This window comes from Pangasianodon hypophthalmus, chromosome 14 (assembly GCF_027358585.1).
Source record: "Pangasianodon hypophthalmus isolate fPanHyp1 chromosome 14, fPanHyp1.pri, whole genome shotgun sequence".
NCBI lineage: Eukaryota > Metazoa > Chordata > Actinopteri > Siluriformes > Pangasiidae > Pangasianodon > Pangasianodon hypophthalmus.
Window position 1 is genome coordinate 14,368,907 of NC_069723.1, and position 24,962 is coordinate 14,393,868.

At 38.8% G+C, this 24,962-nt stretch overlaps 1 protein-coding gene across 2 annotated transcripts; it reads left to right on the forward strand.

The window, feature by feature from the left end:
- Window positions 1-1,510: 1,510 nt before the first annotated feature.
- atp1b3b (ATPase Na+/K+ transporting subunit beta 3b) lies at window positions 1,511-24,855 on the forward strand. 2 transcript variants are annotated; one of them, XM_026934863.3, is made up of 7 exons: window positions 1,511-1,792; window positions 13,521-13,649; window positions 15,446-15,544; window positions 17,615-17,802; window positions 19,112-19,162; window positions 22,264-22,350; window positions 23,857-24,855. In XM_026934863.3, the coding sequence occupies exons 1-7, from the start codon at window positions 1,687-1,689 to the stop codon at window positions 24,022-24,024; spliced, it is 828 nt and encodes a 275-aa protein (XP_026790664.2). In that variant the 5' UTR covers window positions 1,511-1,686; the 3' UTR covers window positions 24,025-24,855. The 2 variants fall into 2 exon arrangements, with proteins under 2 accessions (XP_026790664.2, XP_053095798.1); XM_053239823.1 differs by lacking the exon at window positions 1,511-1,792 and adding an exon at window positions 12,688-12,712.
- The last annotated feature ends 107 nt before the right edge of the window (window positions 24,856-24,962 follow it).

Genomic DNA, 24,962 nt, shown 5'->3' on the forward strand with positions numbered 1-24,962 from the left:
TGTTTTCATCCCTAAATGAAATATAACTATTTGACTGTACAAAAAAAGAAAAGAAAAATATAATACTTTACTTTCATTATTGCATTTAGCATTCAAAATTATTGGGACAAGAGAAAACAGCCTGTCTGAGGGGAACACTTAGAGTTATCGGTATTTAAATAAAAAATTTAAAACCACTCTTTTTTGTAATTTTATTTGGATTTTGTAAAAGGACAATAGTGGTTTATACAACTGTTACTTTTTTATATGCTGTGCGTGTATTCTTTGAAAATTTATAGCATGTCCACTCTACATTCTTTGCTTTTTGCATTCTTCGCTTATCTTGTAATACCACCTCGACAGAGATTGACTGTTGTTGGTGTAAGATATAGTCATTGCAACAACCAGCCCCTCAGTGTTTTGGGAATATTCTGGTACTACTGTTCATGTTTACTGTTTGTGTTTTGTTTCCTGTGAACTCAACATCCTGTAGTGTCAGAGTATGTTTCAATAGCCATGCTCTATGGGTTGGACCAAAAAAAAAAAAAAAAGTCCATGTGACTAGGTGTTGCAACCATGTTGCAACCATCATCCGAGGCTCTTCCCTGCTGAAGAAACCTATAGAAACCCTCACAGAATTTGTAACGGTTTTAATGGTTATAATGGGAATTGTATTGGTTTTAATGGAAACTGTAATGGTCCCTGTGGCTCTCTACTGGTAATTTGTTGCCGTCTATTGGTGGGATGTTATGTCTAGTGGATACCATTAAGGACCAGTAATGGTAATGGTTTTAATGGTTAGCTGATGGTTTGTAATGGTATTTGTAGTGGAAACCATTCGAATTTCTGTGATGGTTTCTGCTGTTTTTTTTCCAGCAAGGTTTCTTCAGAAGATTGTAAACCTTTTCTGTTTCAGACTGTTCACTTCTGTCCTGAATACAGAGATACTGTGTCCTGTCTACAAATGTACAAATTTTTATCTTCATGATCTGTTGGAGAACAGTGCCCACTGAATGACTAGGTGTGAGAGTAATATGAGATTGTGACTTTTCATCAAGACGTTCATCAGAAACAGCATGCAGTCAGTGAACGCTGCATAGCTCCATTCCTGCGGTGGTATGAGGCAGTCAAAGTGGTGTTTACAGAAGGATGGCTGTATAGGAAGGAAGCATGATCTGCATATCTGTTCTTCTCTTATCATAGTAGATCATAACACACCACCCTGTGCACATTAACCTGGATGTAGCCTGTAGTTCCGTGTTCCTCTAGGACTGTAGATAGAAACAGTGCATGTATGCAGCTATAAAATGTGCTATAGCCTACGATTTGAGCCGAGTTAATCACATTCATATGCGCGTGCGTTTCTTCTGGGAGGGGGGAGGAGCTGCATGATCGCTTTTAGCAAATATACTACATACTAACAGTGACATATAACATGGCATCTGTATCGTTTGTGATGTTGCCGCGCCTCACGCGATTTCCTAGCTTTAACTGGTGAAACCTGACGTTTCATTCGGATACATTGGTCTGCGTGCCTGCCTCAGTGCGCATGCGCAGCTACCGCCGCGCTCGTGCAGAGGCACCGCACACCGCCTCATTCATTTTCTCTCCACTCGGAAGGGGCATCCCTGCTCTCTCGCTTGTGTTGTGATCTTTTTTTTTGTTTGCTTCCCCTGTTTTCCGCAAACAAGCCGTGTTCAGCTCGCCATGGCAAACAAGGAGGAGAAACCCGAAGGGAAGGAGTCGAGCTGGAAGGATTTTATCTACAACCCGCGGACGGGGGAGTTCCTGGGGCGCACTGCAAGCAGCTGGGGTAAGAAAAGTGCTTGAGAATGCGGAGATTACACAGGGTTAGCTGTCAGTCTCTATACCGCTGCTCTGCACGCATTCACTGATCCGAGGGCGCGCGTGAGATGCTGCCGCGTTCTCGCGCAGAGTCCACACACAGCCCTGCGGTTTGTGTCTTAATGAACACAAAACTGCCTCTTAATGAACACAAAACTGCCTCCTGTTCATCGAACATGCTGCTTAGGATAGACACTGAGCAGATTCTCACATACACACACACACACACACACACACACACGCACAAGCGCGCGCACAGTGTGGCCATGGGAGCACAACCGATTCAACTACCAAGTTATCAGTCAGTGATATGATTATTATAGCAATGCTCTCCATGACTGTGGGTGCTGCAGAGGTGCAGGCTGGGCTTCATGCAGGCTCTGCACTTTAAAGCGCGTGTTTGATGGTGTGTGTATGGCGGCGGCGTTCTTCCACACCGAGCACGAGGCTTGAGGAAAGAGGAGGGGAGATGTGTGTGTGTGTGTGTGTGAGGGGGGGGGAACCTGTGCTATGTTTAGTCCTTCCTTAGAGCCAGCACGCTGCGCAGATTAAGTTTACTGCTGTCACCTTAATAACAAGATCATGGGAGAAAGAAATTGTAGTTCAATTTAGCGACTGCAGAAGCGCGCGCTCGATATTCTCACCTTGTTGTGACGCAATGACGCAGCGCATTACGTGGAATTATGCAAATGAGCCTCTGACGTGTTCCTCTGCAAGGAGAGGAAAATTCCGCCGAAATCTTTCTTTCTCTTTTTTAAATCAAATCTTTGGGTTGAATTCAAGACAGAAATACGTGAAATCACTCAAGATGATGTCTCAGATCTCGCAAAGCCACAGACATGTATGTCCGCGTTTTAAACCGTACCGTGCTGCTGTAGAGCTATTTCACACTACATTCTGCTAGATGGGGGTTGGGGCAGCTTCTTAAATTACTCCCAGTTGCCTAGTTACCGGCTATAAATGAAATGCCAGCTGCCTGTTTACATTTTGTTGTTTTCATGAAATAAAAATTCAAAGCTTGTGTGCGCGCATCGCCAGTTATGCAGCCCCCTCCTACTGCTCAGGATGGCTTTTTCCTTCATGCCATGCCTGAGTTCCCTGATTCTCTCTCTCTCTCCCTCCCCCTCTCCCCCTGTCTCCCTCTCTCTGTCTGTCTGTCTCTCTCTCTCTCTCATTCTCTCTCTCTGTATCTCTCTTCTCTCTCTCGCTGTCTGTCTCTCTCTCACTCTCTCTCCCCTCTCCCCCCTCTCTGTCTGTCTGTCTCTCTCATTCTCTCTCTCTGTATCTCTCTTCTCTCTCTCGCTGTCTGTCTCTCTCATTCTCTCTTTCTCTGTATCTCTGTATCTCTCTCTCTCTCTCACTCTCTCTCCCCTCTCCCCCCCTCTCTCTCTCTCTGTCTGTCTGTCTCTCTCTGTCTGTCTCTCTCTCACTCTCTCTCCCCTCTCCCCCCCTCTCTGTCTGTCTGTCTCTCTCTCTCTCTTCTCGCTATCTCTCTCTCTCTCTCCTCTCTCCTGTCTTTCTGTCTGTCTCTCACTCTCTCTTTTCTTGCTCTCTCTCTCCTCTCTCTTCTTTGCTCTCTCTCTCTCTCTCTCTCTCCCTGCCCTCCCTCAGTGCTTCCTCCCTCCCTTTGGTTTCAAGGTCAAACTGATTTCCTCCATGCTGCTGGAGGCCCATGATTAGATGCGAAAGAGCGTACAGTGTAAAAAGGCCCTGATTGTTGACAAATGCTGAAAGAATGCGAATTAGATACATTAGACGTAAATAAGCAGGGAATACCATTTTTTTTTTGTTATAAGGCCGTGTAGTTCAGTACCATGAAGGTTAAGGCACATGCTACTGAAATACAAAATTAATCTCAAAATAAGATCATATTTATATATTCCCTCTATTTCAAGGCACCTGTTATTTGGAATTGGAGAAGGATGTCATACTTGGCTGCATGGTTTTGTGTTAATCGCATCCGGATAGCTGTAGTGCTCAGATGTCATCAGATCTTGGGCGTCTTCCATTCTGATGCTCTCCAAGCTCTGCTCTGCTGCCATCTTCTCTCCAGCTTTCTCTGCAGTACAGTTTGTACTAAATCTGATATTCATTTGTTGAATTCTGGTTTTGAATGCTTGTTCATTGTGGATTTTAGAGTTGCTCCTATCCATGTTCCCCTCCTTTTCTGGAAGAAGACAGCAGTGGCAATATTTATTTCCCTTGCTTAAATGTAAAACTATCACTCTTAATTCTAGGTTCAGAATGTCTAGGAAATACAAGATATATATTTTAATGTCTTTGGGATTAATAACCAGGAAGTAATTTATAGATTTTTCACTAAACAATCATTTAAGCCTTTAGTCTTGCAAGTAATTTAATTTACATAGTGTTATTGACCTGCCTAGTCATTGTTCCTTTGTCCTGTCCCCTGGAGGTCAAATTTGTGAATGTGTATTATGAAGCATGACCCAATCAGACAGAACATATTTATTTGTGTTTGGGGCAGACAGGATCGTTCTGTGGCCTTCATTATTCTGCAGTACAATCACCAGTCATTATAGGTGAAGCTACATTATTGTTTTTGTGTCACAAGAAATCAGTGAGTCTAAGGTAACTAATACAAGCTAGAGGTACAACCTTAAAAAAATAAAGAAAAGGTGCCAGAAAGGGTTCTTTACAATGCCCAACCATGTTTAGCTCCCCGAAGAACATTTTGATTGATGGATCTTTAATCATTTTGTTTGGTTGCAACAGAGAATTAAAAATCACCACAAATGTTAGTATAATGTGGAAGGATATTTGTGGTGGAAAATCATTATGCTGTTTGTGGCCACAACAAAAAAAATGGGTAAAGAACGGTTCTTAAACAAACCAAAAATTGCTCTTTAAGGAGCCAAAAATGATTCTTCTATGTTATTGCTGTATGTACCCAGTTGATCCTCGCCAAGTTGTTATTGCTTCCTTTATGAACCATTAAGGCAGCCATTTTCCACCTACATAAACTAAAGGCAGTATAATTTTTGAATTCAAAATGTCTGTATTGGTTTTATTAGAGTGATCTTTTTAGAGTTCCAGCTACAGTCCTTTTTGACCTTCAACAAATCATTGTAATGCTTATTATCCTGTTAATGCTCTTCCAGTTTTTGAAGGCTGATGATTACTTCTTGGAAACGTTCTCTGACAAGGGGCGTGGCCTCTGTATATACTCTGTATTATCCTTGTCTGACCAATCAGAATGATGGCTAAGAGCTATGAGCCAATCAGAATGATGGCTAAGAGCTATGGGCCAATCAGAATGATGACTAAGAGCTATGAGCCAATCAGAATGATGACTAAGAGCTATGAGCCAATCAGAATGATGACTAAGAGCTATGGGCCAATCAGAATGATGACTAAGAGCTATGGGCCAATCAGAATGATGACTAAGAGCTATGGGCCAATCAGAATGATGACTAAGTAACAGCTAAGCCGGATGTATGAAAGATCTATTTATTCCGTCTATGTGAAGTCCCTGCAGCAATGGCAGCACAGATCCTGGTATGTCTTGTTTGTGATGGAGTAATGGAAAACTGTAATGCCTCCATAGCTTTTATCCCAGACCCTCACTGCACTCCCTGGAGAGGTGATGAGAGTGATGAGTATTGAAGGGATAAAAGGCTTGGATTTGAGTTAATGGCCAGATCTTTCCTTCTTATAATCTTGGCTCTTGGCCCTGAGCACTTCTGTGTCCCAGTGGATTAGCCCAGGTTACAGCATAGCAGCTCCGAACATACTGTGCCATACGTTCAATCAGGAAGAGAACAACACGGAATTAAATTTTAATCCTGAATATAATGTTTGCTTCCTCTGTTAATGAGGTACAATCAGCTGTGATGACTGTGAGCTTAGCTAAACTTAGTTTGTTTGAGAAACATTAGTGTTATTAGATTTTAAATTATAAGCTTTAGACTCATACATTTCAACTGTCTAATCAATCACAATGCGTTATAACAATTTTCCAGTCTTTGCTTCAAGAAAAAGGGTTTTCAAAGTTTCTTTGGATGGGTGATTGTTTTGCTTGGATCCTTTTTCAAAAGGAAAAAACCTTCAGTTGTAGGGTTCTGTATCGAATCCACCAATGGAAGAAACTGAAGAATGAGTGCTAGATTCAACGTTTTCTTCCCCTAAGGATGTACACACGCAAACTAAAGATTGTTTGACCTGATAGTTAGAACTGCATACATTCATGGTATATTCATTTATTTGTTTATATTTATTTTGTACTACAATATGTAGATTTATTGACAAACTGTCAGCAAATTAAATCTAGAATCTTGAATCTGGTTGAAACTAGTTGCACAAATCTGTACAAAATTGTAATATTTCACAATTTTAAAGTTTCAGTACAAAACGTCAACATCTAATCAGCTTTCTAAAGTTTTTAAACTGTTAAAAATACTGATGATGCTCACGATAAGAGGGTATTTTAACATCATTTATCACTATCAATACTGTATCTTCACAATTCCCAGCCCTAGCCTGTACTCAATTAATGTGGATAAATTTCTTACTGTAATTTACAGATTAAAAAGACAGTTTACTGATCATTTTAAATAAGATGCGTTTTAAAAAAATAAATAAATAAAAAGCGTTTTTCCCGTAGATTGGCTAAATAATTAAATGAATGTGATCTAAATATTGAGCAAAATATTTGTGGTGATTATTTTCATCATTATCATGCAGCTCTAGCATTCAGATCAGTGTTTTGTAGTCCATTGTAGTATTATCTTCATGTTGAATAGTTGGCTTAAATGGGGGAATTAGTGCAGTTTCTGAATGATCATGTGTTGCTTTGATTAAATAAACTAACACAGTGCACGCAGTTGGAAATGAATAACTACCTGTATCTAACAAGTATCTGCAAGTATCTAACATTAGACAGCCAGGTAATAGTTATGCATTCAGTAATATTTAGTACTTGAGAGGAAAAGTCTTGCTCTCTTGTTTGTAAGTTAGACTTTAAAACAGATGGGCTTTATTGAGGCTTTGTGGGTTTTTTAACATGTTGTTTATGTACTCTTTCTCTTCTGGGCTTAAAATTAGAATGTAAACAATTCCAAGCTGGGAAAATTCCAGTGGGTTTTGAAGTATTGTGAGTTATGCCAGTGTTTGTATCAGAGGGCTAATGTATCTTGGATCAAACAACATGTCACAGACACACTGGTCACACACTAACTAATTTGATGAGATGAGTATGAGCTATGGGAACTAGACTGACCATTTAAAATCTTTGTGTGTGTGTGTGTGTGTGTGTGTTTAGGTGTGTTTGCTGAAAGTCTTTTGAGTGAAAATTCCAAAATGCTATTTACCAATAGGACCATGCAAACACACACACACACATGTGTGTGTGTGTATATATATATATATATATATATATATATATATATATATATATATATATATATATATATATATATATATATATATATATATAATAAATAATATAATATAATATAATTTTTTTTTAAATCTCTGTCTAATCAAATAGCATTACTCCTCATGTCGGTGTATTCCCTGGGCTCCAGTTGCCCAACATGACACTAGACAGGCTGTGAAGGTCGTAACATTTGTCCACTGACATTCAAGCAGGTTTGAAGATTATGATACAGTTTCACTCACTCTGCAGAGCTCTAGTATCGGTTATTTAAGCTCACCTGAATATGGTCCACAGCAAATCTTATGGTTTCCCACATAATAGATTAAACTGAAATATGTGGGAACCCACTGAAGTGCTCAAGCAGGTTTGAATTAAAGATTGAGTTACGTCTTAAAGATATTTGAATGGACAAGTGGGCTGTGTGTGTGTGTGTGTGTGTGTGTGTGTGTGTGTGTGTGTGTGATTCATTTGGTGATATGATGTCAACCAAGAACACAAGTTGCCTTGCATCATTTCTGGACAGCGTGCCTGTGTTTCGCATTTATAAAAAAAAAAAACAGTAATTTTCCCATCATGAGCAGTCGCTGATTAATTTAAATTATTGTTTAAACATTATTTAGATTATTTTAACCACAATGAAACATCATGATTATTTTCCATGATGGCCTGAACCGACTGATGACGAGAGTTTGTCTGCTGTAATTGGGTAAGTATGTTTCGGAAAGCCGTTGTGAATGAACTTGGAATGCTGCCATGGGCCATCATGGCTGGTTTTTCATCTTTCTCTCAGCAGCACGGACTGATCGTTCCCGGTTTCACTCCCACCACAAGCTGTTCATGCCTGTTCTAGCTCTCCCATACTTAGCCGCTTTATAGTAAAGTGTGAATTGGTACTGGTATGCTCAGTGTGTTTAGTAAGTTAATTGAAATGGTCTTCTTAGCCTCATTATAAAACTGGGTTGGGTTTTGTTGCATTTCACACAATCAGTAGTTTATAAAGGCTATTGAGACAATCTTCCAAGCATAATTGAATTTAATCACTAAGACTCTGAGGGAAGCCGGAAAGTGGGACTTGGCTAACTTGCATTTACAATGACAACAAGGCCAGCTCAGGTCTCTAAGGCACATAGCTATGCAAAACACGCTTGAAGGTGCAGTATGTGTGAGGTAAAGCAAGAGAAGAGAAAAAAGTGAACACTTTGGGTTTTTTTTCAGAGATGTAGAGCCCCATGAAGGGCTTGTACGCTCATGCTAATCTCATTTGCTTCTGCTTTGTTTGATAGGTTCTCGTATATCCTATCTTCCTCAAAAAAAAAAAAACCTGTCCTCTCAAACTGTAACATTATAACATGACATAGTTGGCTTGCTAAAATTGTAAGGCTGTCTTACTGGACCAGAGAAGGTGGGTTTAGCCATAGCATTTATGCTGTTCTGTGTTTTCAAATAAAGCAGACCAAATGTGAATAAAAGGTGCCTAGTGGAAAAGCGAATTCGCCGAAGAGGAACGGACGCAGGACGTGAAAGACAAGCATTTGTCCTGCTAGAGGTTACTTTGGCTTAACCCTAACTTTAATTTGTGAATTCACAAGACTCGGTGAGTCAGTAGAAAACAAGAGGACAGGGCTGTGGTTTCTGGTCAGCAAAATTGGAGAGTAGAATGTGCTGTTCATCATTTATGCTTTTTGCATGGAGCTGTCTTGTCCAGCAACATATGCTCGGGTTTCTGTGGTAACTTTCTATTTTTCTATCTGCCTGCTCCGATTTCCTTGTTTTGTAATGTCGGTACCTCTGCTAGACAGACAGAAAGAAAACAACACTTGAATGTCCATCGGTGTTTAGCTTGCATATACCTTGTAAAAGCACCATTGTGAGTGCAGACCAATCCAACCATGTGCACAGCACCTCTACATAATTCTGCATAGTAAGCCAATGTAAGCATTGCTAAATTTCCTAATCTGGAATCAGGTGTGTACAAATACAGCTACTCTGCTCTTCATTCCTTCCTTATCAGTGTACTGTACATGTGCCTGGCTTTGGAGAGGGGTTTGCCCAGGGGAAGACACATCAGATAGATAACACTGGCAGTTAGCGAGACCAGCAGCACTGGCCACTTTAAGAACAGTGAAATACTGACGCTTGACTTTAGGCCCCAGAATGGTATGTTTAAGGAACACGTCACTTTGTCAAGGCCATCCTTTAGAGCAGAGGTGTCACACATATGACCCGTGGGCCGGCACCAGCCCGATAAAGGTTCTAATCTGACCCAACAATTAATATAGAATCTTTGTTCTAAGTTAAAACCATCTTGTGGACCATAATTCAAAGATTTGTAAAAGTGTCTGTTATTCCACTAGAGGGCAAAATAGGGCAATAAACTCAGTTACTGACAAAATGTGCTAATGTTATGTAATTCATGTTATCTCAGTTATGTCTTTTTCCTAATTAAGTCCATGTCATTTATATACTATATATTTTCTGTCTTATAAAACATATGCAACCATCCAGTGGATCCAACAACCAAATACTCAGACTCATGGTTGACAAATCTGAAACCTGTTCACTGAAATTCTGAAATGTCATTGTAATATTGCTTGTCCTCCAGTGATTTGATTAAGAATGACTGAAACTGTAGAATTTAATTACCCCAGAATATATTTCAGGTAGGTCCTGGTTTCCTAAAATAACATCACTTTTATGATCATGAAAATGTCAGTGTGAATTGATGGAAACTGGTTTTGGCCACACTATTGTTTGGTTCATGTGGCTGGTTGTTATATCTGTACTCTACAAAAAATTTCCAGGCAATAGTGTGTATACTGGATCTGGTTGGTATTGAAGCGCTCATAGTGGAGAGCCTGTAATGATGAGTGGGAACAGGGCAAGCACTAAGCAGGCTTTATGGCCTAATGGGCTGTTATTTGGCATTTACAGACATTTCTTTCTTGGACAGAGGTTACACCGAATGTAACACCAAAGAGGCTTTCAGTTAGTATCTGTTTAGCACCTTGTTTTTGCCATCACATGTGTATGAGTGATTGTCACAGATGCCTCTGTCCAAAACTGAAACATATTGACTTAGAAAAATTATACCCACAGACGGCAGGCATTATTGTCCTGCTGTGCCCCTCCCCAACCTCAGCTTGTTGGGGTCCAGCCCAGACCCCAGCAGCCCCTGGCTTCCTGCTGACTGATATTTTTATCCCTGTTAGTGAGCCATCCAGGAAAAGTATTGAGATCTCTGGGATTCAGTTACAATCAAGTGAGGGAGAAGAACTCCTTCAGCAGCTGAGTGCAGAATGAGAGCCAGTGATGAACAACTCTGTGATGGGTTTTGAATGGATTTTTCCTATTTCACTTTATCAGTGTCTTTTATAGACACTTGAGTGGAGGGAAGTGGGACAGACTGTGTGTCTGATAAAATATGAAAAGGGTTTACAAAATTACACTACACATTGGACTGCTTCCTATACAACTTCAGCATTATAAACAGAACATTTTAAATTGGATTAACAGAAAACTACTGTTAACTATAGCAGCTTGAATAGTTTGTTATTTATCTATTTTTGTTTCCTATTAACAAAAGTATAGTGTTTTATTTTAATATTAAATTCCTTCATTATACTGTATGAGCATGCACCATTACCGTGAAAATTTGCAACTGTATAATAAAATTTATTATTATTATTAGCAGCAGCAGTATTAGTAGTATAACTACTCCTACAACGTGCTGAAAAGCAGATTTAATAATATTATTTAATAATAATATTGACACAAAACCTTTTCTAATGCCAGTGTTCATGCCGGTCAAATAGCTTTCTGATGTGTCTGGAATTTTTGAAGCTATTTTTCAGTAATATATTTTATGCTACAAAATTATATTTTGAATTAAAATGTAATTATTCTCAATTCATAGAGCTGTGAATTAGGAAATAGTTTGCTAAGTGTTATGGCCTTGGCAGGAGCCAACAAATGCAAATGCTCTTTAACAGGGTTTTAGCTTGATGGTATTCTTAGATCATGATCTATTTGTACTAACATGAAGATGTGTTTTTGATAGAGACTACAAAACCGCTTCTGTAAGTCAATTTGCATAATGGTCTCTAGTAAATGCAGGAAATGTAAATGTTAAAATAATGCAGTCTTTAAGCTTGTCTCAATCATTGGTCCCCAGTGGGTTTTACTATGTTGCAACCCGTACTAAATCCATAATTAATGTAGTTTTATTGCCATATTATTAAGCAGTCAAAGATTTTACAATTCTGGATAATAGTCTTACAAACCAGAAGTAAAAACAGTTGGCCGACTCACTGCAAACTGCAATCCCACTGTTATTTCATTTCTCATGCAATAAAAACACTGCCTTTTATTTCTGCTGTGTTCAAATGAATAAGCTAATAATTGTATTAAAATACATTGATATGGCTATTTCTAAGTGATCTTGACAGTAAGGTTGGACAAGATGACAAAAATACCATACTGTGATACTTGAAGGCATCTTCATAATACATTAAATTGCAATACTTCGTTTTTGCTGACGATTTAGTGAAGGCATACCATGAAAATTTCAGAAAAAAATTAAAGAAGGTAGAGTAAAATGATTGGTACAAAAATAGATTTTGACAACTGATCAGTTACTTATAACAGTGAGTAACAGTGGAGTTACAAATACGATAACAACTGATATTCAGAAAATCTAGTGCGATATTAATATTGCCCAGTGTTTGACCATTTTTGTGTTGCCACTTGCCATTTTGAACACATTCAAGCTTTCATTGGCCAATTTGTCATTGAGTGCTTATTATTAGAAATATCAACCATGTTGTATTGTAGTTCCGCCATTGTAAAGGGGTAAAAACCTGCACTGCTTCTTCTGCAGTGTCTGAAGTTTAACACACACAATCTTATTGAAGTGTCGAAGTATGTACTGAGCTGCTAAACAGATAAACAACCTATACACGGATTAGCAGATGCCCAGATAGCACATGTGTACAGTAGCAGCTCTTAGGAAGCCTAATAGATACCTGTAGAACATCTGAGAAATGAAAACTTAAACACAATCAATGAATGAAATACCAGCACAAAGTACCGTGTGTGTCTGTGTGAGTATGTGTGTCTGTGTTGTCTCCTTTCTCCAGGCCACTGCTGTGCCTTCTCTTAAGTGTCCTCCCTCACATGCTATTTATAGTAGCAACAAACTACTTGAGATATGTATCTGTAAGTAACTTCAGCCTTTCTCTCTTGCTTTCTCTCTCTACCTCTCTCTCTCATTTTCTCTCTCTTAGCCCTCTCTCTCGTCTCCCAACTAACCCTATTTCTCTGCTCTGTTTTAGCCAGTATTAACTCTTTGGTCATCTGAAGAAATGCACTGGAATCCAAAAGAATCTAGGACCTGACAGGATATTCTGGAAAAAGTCATGGAATTTTCCATTAGCTCCCAATTGTATTATTGTATAATGCTTTCGGAAAGTTATGGAAAAGAAATGATTTCTGGTAAAAATGTGTGGGAACCCTGTCATGACTTGTCGTAATCTTCTATGTTTGTCCATTGAAGCTAGCACTTCCTTCTTTGAAATTAGCAGGAGCTGGAGATTCACTCTAATCATGGATCATCTGATCAGTAAACTAGTTGCTTCAGCAATATCGGTCATTATAAGAAACACAAGGAGAGTGCAGAAATCTAGGGGTCCTGACAGTCAGTTTTTTAAACTCAACTTTGCTTTTGTACCAAAATGAAGTATTCCATTGTGATGCCTGGTATCTAGTTACAGTGGTATATCTCCTTAGTTTAGGTTGTGTGTATAAATATTGGGATAGAGCAAGGTTTCCAGAGAGTCATATGCATTGACCTATCAAAACTCTTAGATGTGCTAGGTAGACAGGTATAAAGCTAAACTTCCTGCATACTTTTCCTCATGCACTTTTGAGAAAAATGGGAAACCCTCAGGTAAGCATTGATTGATGCTCTGGTGTCAAGGATCGAATGATACCAGAAAAAATTTGGTAGAGGTTTTTCACAGAAATGCATCAACTATAGTGCTACAAGTGCACAGGCATGCGACCTCTACAGCCGATGTCTCATAAAGATTGTAATTATAATAAGCTAGTGTCCAATTTAGGCTAAAAAAGTGGTTTGGACTGCATCATCAATGCCTCATTTCACCTTGCTTTCACAGTCAAATCCAAAATGTATCGCCAACACCAAAGATTCTATGTACAGAGACTGTATAGGCTTTCTTTTCTCTTCCAAAACCTGCAAAAAAGTAAAGTTTTGTCTCTTTCTCTTTTTTTTTCTTCTTAGCTCTCATCTTCCTCTTCTATGTGGTCTTTTATGGCTTCCTTGCTGGGATGTTCTCTCTCACCATGTGGGTGATGCTGCAAACACTGGATGATTACACTCCCAGGTACAGGGACCGAGTCGCCAACCCAGGTAACACTGTCACAACCTTTCCCTAATACCCATAAAACCCAGAATGCATCAGAGACAAGGAGGACACATCAGCTGGTGGATGTTAATAGTACACTTTAATTTTTATATTTACATTATACTTAAATAATGTGTATTTTCTTTACCCAATTCACTATTACACTAGCTCTTATAGGACTGTGAAATTTCTTTTGGAAAAGCCCACTCTGAGTCTTCTATTTTTGTGCTGTCTGGTAGACAGTAGCCTTTTGGCATCCTTCTGATATAAAACCAATAACAATCAAGGGCTCTGAGCACTCAGTGGCCACTTATGACATCCTCTTCTTGCTCCCTCATATCATAAAGTCTGACGCTAATGTACTTGGATTACTCTCTGAATGAGGAATTTCCAGTTCGGGTTTCAGAGAAAACATGAATTGGGAGAAATTTGTGCTCATAAGCCCAAGTAATGTTACCATAATCGTACAGTAATGGTACTGTATATGGTAAAGCAATTCAACCCCACCCGGGTAGGTTTCACATATTTAGGTGTTTAGATTGAGCTAGTTACTGGCATTTATAGAGCGGTATATAGGTATTTGTGAAATTTGAAAGAAACAGAACTGTATTGTTTTATGTGCCAATGTAGAACAGAAAGGCAAGTCAATAAGTTAATATTCTTTGTTGCTTTAATGAGGATGCACAGTAACACAGCGGGTAGCGTGGCTACTTCACAGATTCGGTGTCCTGATTCGATCGTGAGTTCGGGTTACTGTCTGTGTGGCTTCCTCGTGTTCTCCCTGTGTTTGTGTGGGTTCCTCACAATAACATGCCAGTAGGTGGATTGGTAGTTCCAAATCACCCCTAGGTGAGAATGAGTGTGTGAATGACATTCAGAGTGTATTCATGCCTTGTACTCAGTGTTCCCAGGAGAGGCTCTGGATCCACCGAGGGTAAAGTGGTTACTGAAGATGACCAAAGGAACATTGCTTTAATATTCCTTTAATATATTGGGTTTTTTTTGTATAGGACCCCAGTAGCCAATGAAAAAGAACATGTATGTAGCTGCCCTCCTCTATATTCATATTTCCAGTGTCATTAACAGTGATTTTTATGGAAAAGTATGCCATAGTGTACTTGAGTTCTGTGTCTTGTCAAATCGAACTGGTGCAGAATATGTCAACTCAGTTAAAACCTCCATATTTTGACATAATTTAAACATATACTTGGATGTGATGTTAAATATTTTGGATGATACAGCAAAATACAGTTGCTCTAGTTTAGAAAATATATGAATGTAAGGAATCTTATGAATCTTTTATATATGAATCTAAGGAAATTGTGTACATTTTAACATGCCATGTACTTTTGTCTTAATTCACCTTACATTGCTCTTAATTATGAGGTATGAGACCAATTCATTCCCTGTCTGATCTTGTCTGATACAGCATCTTGAATTTTGTGCTATTTACAGTGCTATTTAAAAAGAGCAGGTGAACAATAGGAATCCATTAAACTAATTCAATTATGGTTCGCTTTATGAAAGCAATAACTGCTTATCAGTATTTTATTACTGAGACAATAACAAATGTTATGAGAATTTTCAGATCTGTGGTTATATTGATGTATCCCTGGAAAACCCTGGATTTATTCAAATCTAAATGTTCCTATTAGCATTAATGGCGTCTGATGCTAATTTATAAATATTACTGGTGTTTGTGCATCCCTGAAAGTGAAAATTGTATCCATGAAATGAATTGAATAATATTAATGTATTTACCACCTAAAATACATGAACTTTCATGCTGCTGTGTTAACAGGTCTGATGATCAGGCCAAGTGATCTGGACATCAAAATAAACCTCTCTAACCCACAGCAGTACAGCAGTTATGTCCAGGACCTGGAGAGGTTCCTCCTGGGTGAGTACTGCCTCCTCTTGTAATATGTGTAGAACTGCAGGAGAACCCCATGAACACACTGAAGGAAAGCGGCTCCTGAGTAATAAGCATTTAGAACAGTTCAAGAGGGACATCCATTTTGAAATACCTAAAAGTCATTTGATGTTGTTGGATAAAATTTAAAAAAAAACCCGAAGGAAGGAAGGTGTCCCCTCCACAACAGCTAATAGCCACTTCCAAATCCAAACCTGAAGGAAGTACATATGTGAAAAGATAATGTTAAGGCAATGTCAAAGGTTGTTCACTGGATCAAGAAAAAAAGCAATTTGGAGAGAGACTCCAAGTACAGACTGTCAGTCTTCTGCTTTTCTTTAAAGACCTGGCGTGTTGGGCTTTGCAGTTTGTACAGTCTATCAATAATTATTTTAAGTTGTTTCCCCTTGCTCACAAATTTGAGATCACATATGAAAGAATACAGTATATACGTATATGAAAATAATGCATAGGGATAATTCAAAAGAATACCGAAATTATAAGGCCTGGATTTTCAATCTCAAATTGCCTGGGGAATAATGGGTTCTTTCACCTGCTTGTCCTAAATGTCAGTGAGAGACTGATGGAAATCATTTTCTCCTTTATCTTGGAGTTTTCAGATGGCTGTTCAGTCCTACTATGTAGTAGGTACTATGTGTAGCAGCCTTGCTCATTAACCATTAAGTTGATGGAACAATAAAATTAGATTAAATGACCTATTTGAATGATTTTTTCCCTAAAACCTAACCTTTGTGAACAGTAGTGGCATGCTACTATTGGAGCAGACTAGTTCTTTGTCTTTATCCATCCAGTCAGCTGTGGGGCATACACTCAAGATCCCATATATCCACAATATTCGGTGTCTTTGTACAAAAGATGCTGCATGGACCAGGCCAGTTTTTTTCTTTACTGAAATGGGAAATAAAACATGGTGGATGATGGACCTGTCATGGAAACACATCCATTTTAACCACTGGACCTGTTTCAAAAGTTTAAATTAAGAAAGTTGGCTAAAGTGGTTGCCCCAGACCTCCACTATTTTGTCTGGTGCTGATTTTTCTGGTGTAATGGAACAGTTCCTACAATCAGTAATAGATTTCATTTCCTATGGCGTATCGTGCCTTGTGCTTTGTGGTTTTTCCATTCACTTTGCTTGGACTGCATTGGAGCCTGCCGTTGTTTGAGTATTTTTGAAAGGGTTATTAAGTTTCTTATATGCTGTGAGAAAACGTATAAATAATCCAATCTGTGCTTTTTTGGTTTTTGTACCCATTGACCTAGTGAGCAAGCTCTCAAAACCTGTAAGTGAATGAGCGTCCCTTCCTGTTTCAGAAGTGAAGAATTCTTCACAGCAAAAGAAGGAATGTCCTGCCTGATGCCGTTTCCCTTTGAGGTGATGGTTTTAAGGAGGCAATTTTTAGGCCTCCTTTTCTTGGCCCCTGTCTTACTGGGGTGAGCAGTGTGGTCCCTAAATAGAGTTGTTCTGTTGCACAGGAGTCTGTTGAAGACAGCTGCCATTCAGTTCCAGCTGCCAGCGACTGTTGCCTGTCTGACTTGGAGCTCTTGGCACATTCAGAGCTGCTTCTATCACCACCATGCTTTCTATAAAAAGATTTGCAGGATAAGATACTTGTGTTATTGGCATTCAAAGTGGTATTGGGTACGCACCTCAACAGCACTGTCTTGGTTATGTGCCGAGAGTTCAGGGAGCAAGGAGAACCCAAGATGACGTGTACCTTCCCACAGCTTAAGGAAACTGCTAGAGATGCATCTTAAAGCTGACTGCCACAACATGCTTTTCTCTCAGGAAGTGCTCCTAGAGCTGTTGTCTTTTGGAGTTAACCACAAGGCAGTGGATGATGAGCGCTGCAATACAGCACATTCTGCTTTGAGATCCCTTGGCAAATTAACCTGATTTCAAAACAAACACTTATGTATCATAGAATAGCAATGTGTACTGATTTGACATTCACACTAGACTGTATTTGTCTTGGTGATGGTTTGTTACTATTCTGACTCTACTGTTCTACACCTTCTTATGCTCTCTTTCTCATGCAGATTATAATGACATTCTGCAGGAGCAGAATGTACAATGCCCAGAAGGCAAATATTTTTTGCAGGACAATGAAGAAGAGAAAAAAGTTTGCCAGTTCATGCGTAGTCAACTGCGTCAGTGTTCTGGCCTGGCTGATACAACCTTTGGATTTAGCGAGGGACAGCCCTGTGTGTTGATCAAGATGAATCGGGTGAGTCCACAGCACACACACTTTTAGAGATAAAAGGATAAAAAAGTTTGTTTCTCAACTGGGCAAACTGTTTCAGTCCTGTTTCAGGATGAATGGATTAATGAAGAAATACCAAATATTTGTACTAAACATTCTCACCTTAGGGACAAGAACCAAATACAATGCCTGTCAATTGTGCAGTTGTCTCTGTGTGGTGGCTAAGTGTTTAAGGTCCTGAGTTACTGATCAGAAGGTTATGAGCTCTAGGCCTGGCATCAGGGGATATGGGCTGACCCCTGCACTCTGACTGGAGCTTTCTAATAAGCTGCAAAGATAAAAATTTCACTGTATATGTGACAAAGACGTATACATATACAGTGAACATATACAACATATGACAATCTTTTTGCCAGCATTTTTTTCCTCACAAATAATTTGCTCCGTTCACATCCAGTCTCAGATCTCAGCCTTCTGTTTTTCTTTCAAGACCTTCCTTGTCTGTTGAACTTCACAATGTGAATAAACCATATAAAAAAATAAAATTCTTGTCACATATTTGTTGGATGCAATTAAAGGAATACTCCATTCTTTGTCTATCTATTGTGTCTGTAGCATTTCCCTGTACTGATAAAAGAAAATTCAAAATTCACTTACAGTGGAATTCTATGAGCAGTCATTGAATTCTGGCAAAATGCTCTAAAATGTGTGATTATATTTAGAAAATTCAAATTACACTCTAACAATAAAGAAATTCTGAGCATTATAAGCTGAGCAACACTAAGGTTTTCTGGTACCCGTATGTGCTCAGATGCACATAACACGCATCATTTTTCCTCTGAAAATGTAGTCCCATCTCTGAAAAGATGACTTGTACAGCTTAAATAATTTACTAATATGTTTGATGGAATAATTAACAAAGTTTTTTATTGGCTGCACAATTAAACCACTGCTGCCATAAATTGCCCTGACACTTGCATTATACAGTAAGTTAGTTTTTAATAAATGTGTTTTCCATTCTTTTCTCGGGACAGGGATATGTGTCAAATCTACTCTCTTTGGTAGATAGAGATTAAATTTAAAAAAAATACCAGACTATTCCTTAAAGCTAATAGTAAAATAAAGTGAAAATCTTATACTTAAATGTGGCCTTGCATTGAAATATATTGTGAAATAAGAACATTAATTGATTTTGAATATCATGTCTCTGGTTTTGCCTTTTTGCTTGCTTTGATGCACAAGATGAATTTGTGAAGGATTTTGTACAAGAAGCAATTTTTAGGTACAAAATTACAGACTTTTTCTTTTATGTTTTTTTGGTTGTATTTTGTAGGTTATAGGTCTGATGCCCCGAGGACAGCCGTACGTCAACTGCACAGCCAAGGTAACGCCCACCACCTTCCTGCATGTGTGTGTGCAAATTATAATTAACCATGTTTGTGATGCATGTTTTGTTTTGTTCTTTCATTATAATTAATGTACGAGTGTGTTTTCATTTTGTTTTTCAATCACGTGTTTGTATATGGTCTTTCTCCATGCTGCATTGGCAGTTCACTTGTGGTAAGAATTGAGGCCCAACCTCCCTGCTGTCACCAGGGACCTTGTTCTGACCCTTTTTCATAACACTGCTGCTTCTGTTTTGGCTCCTGTCCTCTACTGCTTGTGTCTGCCACTTTATTATTCCCTCATGCAAGACACAGTGTACTGTATACCTTCAAACCCCCAGCTAAAGGAAGTGGAAGAAAGAAGTGAACACCTTTTTCAGAGCTGGAACATTTTCCCAGGCTAAATTTTAGCTGCGTAACTCTCTAAGCAGTCGGGTAGCGGAATTCATTTGGCTGGTTACATCCATTTTAGTAACTGAACAAATTGGGAAAGAAGAAATTATTACTGTATATTTGGATTAGTGTCTTGTTTCTAGCTATATAATTGAGTTCACATAGACTAGCTACTGTAGTATTGTAGCTATTAATTCAATTATGCACCTATACGATGGTGGAGGTTCGAATATATTTAACATGATTAAGACACAAAATGTGATTTAATAAGCAGGTGAACTTTTCATAGTTTTAGCTGGGGGAAACTGGCTAGTCACCCCACATGCCTAGTAGAGCTACTCTAATGTCCTCCCTAGCTTTAAACACCCTCCCCTCGATTACTTGTTTGCAAACAGTAGTAACCTTTGAAGGTATACAAGGACAACAGGAAGGGTGCCCTGTTCATTTTAGGAAACAGACTCTGCTCATACTGCTCCCCTGATTTCACCTTCTAACAGAGATCGAGAGCTTGATTTCCTGCAGGTTGCTCTAATGCTTTTAATGCTTTAGTGCTTCCATTAGAAATTGCATTGATCTATAAATGAGTGGATTGTGTTGCTTGACCTGACTGACTCGACCAGAATGAATGACGATCTACAGTGGGCAGGACACATCTTGCACAGTAACAGTCCATTTCATCTCCAAAGCTACACTTTAGTTACAGTTGTGAGGAAATATGAAATACACTCATAATAGAACAGTAAGTGTTACTGTTAAACGGCTAAATTGAACAAATATAAGCAATTGTACTGAATTCTGTACAACATGCATTTGGGGTATTTGGTTATAATGCTATTTTGGATTTAATATTTGTGCTGGTGAAGCAGATTAGATTAGATTAGATTAGACTTCCCCTCCATGATGTGAGATGCTGTCTGTAGGGAAGGATCAGTAGCTAGAAACAAATGTGGATCAGCTTTAAGAAAATGAGAGCTGGGACAGTATGCATAAATCTTCTAATGATTACTCCTGATTACATGTGTGTTAAAAATGTTCTAAAATTTCTCAAAGCAACTTTTGGGGGTGTTAGGAGTTAATCCAAAGAGTAAATCTTAAGCATAAAGTAACACAGTTGCATCACTGTAAATTGTAGTGCGAGCCAGTGGATGTGCGCAAGAAGTAGGCTGCACATGAAGCACAATCACACCAGGGATTCACCAAATAATAATAATAAGCGTGAATACACTAATGATTTTTCAGAAGATGACTAAACATATTTGTGCAAATGTAACCTCTGAAGCGCTCCTAAATACTCGCCCAAATAAAGGAGTAAATTTCCTTAGTAGGTAAAACCACAATTTTACTTTAAGAGTTTATTCATTCTGGCCCTGGTTTGAAGTTTAGCAAGCTAACGTTCATCTAACCTAATTTAAATGAGTTAGCTTCATATCCCCCAGGCAGTTGTGTGCAAATCCATCTTTCAGTCTTCAGCATTTCTCAGTGTATCTGATTTTTAAGATGTGACCCTCACACATGATCCACCTCTTACACATCATCATGTCATAACCTAATTACAAGGTTAAACCTAACTGTTTGTATGCAAGTCCCATTTTACAGCCACATTGAGGCATTTGAAGAGTTGCATTGAGGCATTTACTGCTGCTTATCTGAATAACTGCTTGTCGTAATCATTTGCAAAATGATGGAAACACTGCTAGAAACATGAATTATTGACATTTAAAAGTGAGATACCAAAATGAAACATTTAAATTATAGTTTAGTTTATTCTATGACATTAACATTTAAGTGAATATTTTTATATTCTAAAGAGGGAAAAAAAAATGCAGCTCTTCCAGCTGTACCAAAAACAGACAAATACTTGTTGCAGGATCTCGTATCGTAAATTGACTGCCTACATCCAAGCTCTTACAGGAAGGGTGAACTGCTGAAAATTTCAGATAGACTTCAAAACAAATCGCTATTTAATTATCAGAATTTAATTTAAACCTTCTGGTCTCAGTTTAAATCACTATCAAGCATTATTTGCATTATAAACTAATGTTAGAACCTCTTTTAGAGAAAACAACTGACTGATAATCACAGAGAGAGGCTGTTGAGCAGTGCAAGAAAGTAAAATGGCATAAGGAGTCATTTTGTAGCATCTTCACATACAGGGTTTGTTCCTCTTGGGTAGTTAACCATCTCTACTCTTCTCCAGCTCAGAAAAATGATAACAGGTCTTTAAATATTGTTGTGAAAGAGAAAGGAACCCAGATACTGATGAATTTATGTGATTCCATCATTTTGTTCAGTGATAGGCAGTTGGATGTGAAGTGTTTTCAAAGGAAAACACATCTGGTATTATTTAGATATGCAAAACAAAAACTACTGGAATGTCTTATCTCTTGGTATTGTATATGTCAGAGGAATGCTTGTGCATCCTAAAATGAGAGATGAATGTACTGAAGCTGTGGCGTGTATCTGCCTTGCTGTACTGAACATGAATGAGAGACTGTGTGTATCTGGGGGATGGGATAAGTGTTTTGTGTTCCTGACGGTATGTCAAGAATAGTAACGTATTGTTAAAAGTGTCACCTGGCCATCATCCAGTTCAGCTAATCGGGTGAGAAGAGCCTGTTGCTATAGGCAACAGCACAGGACACATCGAGTGCCATTCTCAGTAAAGAATAGGAGTGCAATCTCACCCTTCCTCCACTTTCTGTTTCAGAGAGAAACTCCTCTGCAGATGCAGTATTTCCCAACTGAGGGCCACATTGACAAGATGTACTTCCCCTACTATGGCAAGAAAGCACATGTGAGTATCATAACAGAATTAAAGATGTCAATACCAGAAGCAGAATTAGCCCCGGTAACAATAATATGAGTAATATCTGTAATTCTGGTGTTCGTTCAGCAGAATTTTTCCATCCTCTGTATCAGAAATGGTAACACTACAGCCTGCAGGTCAGATCAGGCACTTTTAGGACCCTTAAGTGAAAAGTAAATTTCTCAATATTTGAAATTTTTAATTTCATTATTTTCTTGATGTCATTTAATTTCATAATTCATATACTATATGGTACAAAAATACAACATCAGTTTCATTCTACAGGAATTTGGAGAAATTTCCACCCCCAATACTATGAGAAAACCTGTGTCAAGCTGACAGTAAATGCAACTCACTGTTTAGTTACTTCTTCACTTTTAAAATGAAAGTGTTACAAAGTTGAAAGGAAGCTTTCTCAGTCTGCATTTTCTACTTAACATGCTAACTGTAATAGCAATGTATCCCCTGAGAGATTAGGCCGATATAGCTTGCAGGCTAGCTAAGTTAGTTTACAGGCTCAGAATATTTTTATTTTTGGGCCTTTCTGCCATCCCCTGTTTGTCTTTACCAGTTGCACATCACTGGTACGTCCTGATTAGTGCAGTGCTGGGTATAGGTAGTTTAGCTAAAGGCAGCTAACAAACTAGTTAATGTTGAGCTAAATATAATTAAAACAAAGTGACTAGTATATTGGGTTATTGAAACCTGTAATCTGGTCTTTAGCCCTCTAGTTATTAAAACTAGCCATGTCTGAGAGCAAACTCGCTAATATAAAAATTTGTAGCCAAGTCTGCTAGAAAGCCAGCTAACATTAAGGCACCTAGTGTGGGGTGATTAAAACCATTTGCCAAGTTGTTATATTGTGTTATTAAAAACTAAATCAGTGTTGGTTAGTCAAGTCTTGCCTACTTTGCTATTGTGTTATTAAAACTAGTAGCCAAGTTTATTAGCAAGTGTTAGCCTTCACCCATCCACATTGGAGGGTTAAACAGATTGGGACCAAACCCAAAGTGATAACTGCTTTATCAGGTGAAAATTGTATAACTTCAAGACTTATTACTCAGAACAGTTACCTGTTGAGTCAAAGTAATCACTGAGGAGATGCTTTCTGAGCTGAAGAATATCAAGATCCAATAAACCAGTTTAAACCTGCATAAGGTATAGCATGTCTGTTTACAGCTGTGCAGGCCTTGAGCCAAAAAGGTTTGCCCACTCCTGCTTTCTCTCTTTGTTCCTGCTAATTCCATCTCATGCAGTGATTGAAACATTGTCCAACTGTTGTCTCTCTTTAGTGGAAAGCAGGATCTGCATGTAGGGGTTCAAATGACCGGTTTTAATATCCGGAATATTTGTCAGTACTCGCATGCAAGATGTTTTACCTGGAAAGATGGTGGTGTTAAATCGCGAATCAAAAATGCCATCCAAAACTTCAAACTGCCATTTTTTTAAAAAAATATGTTTGATCTTTTCGCAATCCCATATTTTCTTTTGCAGGCTAAATATGTGCAGCCATTGGTGGCCGTGAAGCTGCAGCTAAACGAGCAGGATTATAACATACCCCTGACCATCGAGTGTAAGGTGGAGGGCACCGACCTGCGCAACAACGACGAACGCGACAAGTTCCTGGGTCGAATCACCTTCCGCGTCAAAGTGACCAAGTAGCCTGGATTGCTCACTGGAGCTGCACGATGTCCATCACTCACGTCCCAGTCCCACAACCCGTTCTCCTTACACACACTTGCGTGAGGTAGCCCCTCGCTCCTCCCATGTCACACTACCTTCCTACACCTTAAGGGAGCCTGACATTTATATGTACTGTACTCTGAAGGTAGGTTCAGAACGGGGCAATGGGCTGCTCACATAGTAATGTGTGTGGTATATATATATTTAGATTTCTATTTAACACCTCTTCCCTTCTACCCACAAACCCATTCACTGGAAAAATTAATACAAGTAAGTGCACATTCAGCCGCCTTCAAACCATCTCTTTAAGACACAATGCTAGTGACATCGTGCAGGAAGCAGGGACCTGTAAATAGACGTGTCGGAGCATAGAGTTATGTCTATTCCCTCTTATAGTGTTGTGCAACATGCTGTGTGTGTATGTGTGTGAGAGGGAGAGAGAGAGAATGTATGTATGTATGTATATGTGTATGCGAGTGCCATAATGTGAAGTATATATGTACATATTTAATGGATTTTAAAGACACTTTTTTCCTGTATCATCACACTCACTATGTCTGACTGCTGTAAGAAATCAAGGTTATGATATTATATATGTAATAAGAATTGTAATTAAGATTTTGGAGAAATGAAAATGTTATTAAGGGGGGGTTGGGTGGGACACAAAAAAGTCTATCAACCTCGTTTTTCGAATCCATCCACCATCCGAGGGAAGTGATTTTTTAAAACCTCTGCAGAAACTGTACTTTGTGCAGATGCCTTAAGATCTGTATGGAAACAACTTCAAATAAAGGAGATTTTAAACATGGACACAGTTGTGTTTGCAAGTGATTATTTCCTTACATGCTTTCGAGTTTTGTGTTTTGCCCATAGGTGGCACCAGAAAGCTCGATTCAGGGTTGCCAAGTCTGCATGAC

Coding starts and splice junctions, on each gene's coding strand:
- atp1b3b (XM_026934863.3), top strand. CDS start 1,687: ATGGCAAACAAGGAGGAGAAACCCGAAGGGAAGGAGTCGAGCTGGAAG. Junction 15,545..17,614: donor CCTGGAGAGGTTCCTCCTGG/GTGAGTACTGCC, acceptor TTTCTCATGCAG/ATTATAATGACATTCTGCAG. Junction 17,803..19,111: donor TGTTGATCAAGATGAATCGG/GTGAGTCCACAG, acceptor TGTATTTTGTAG/GTTATAGGTCTGATGCCCCG.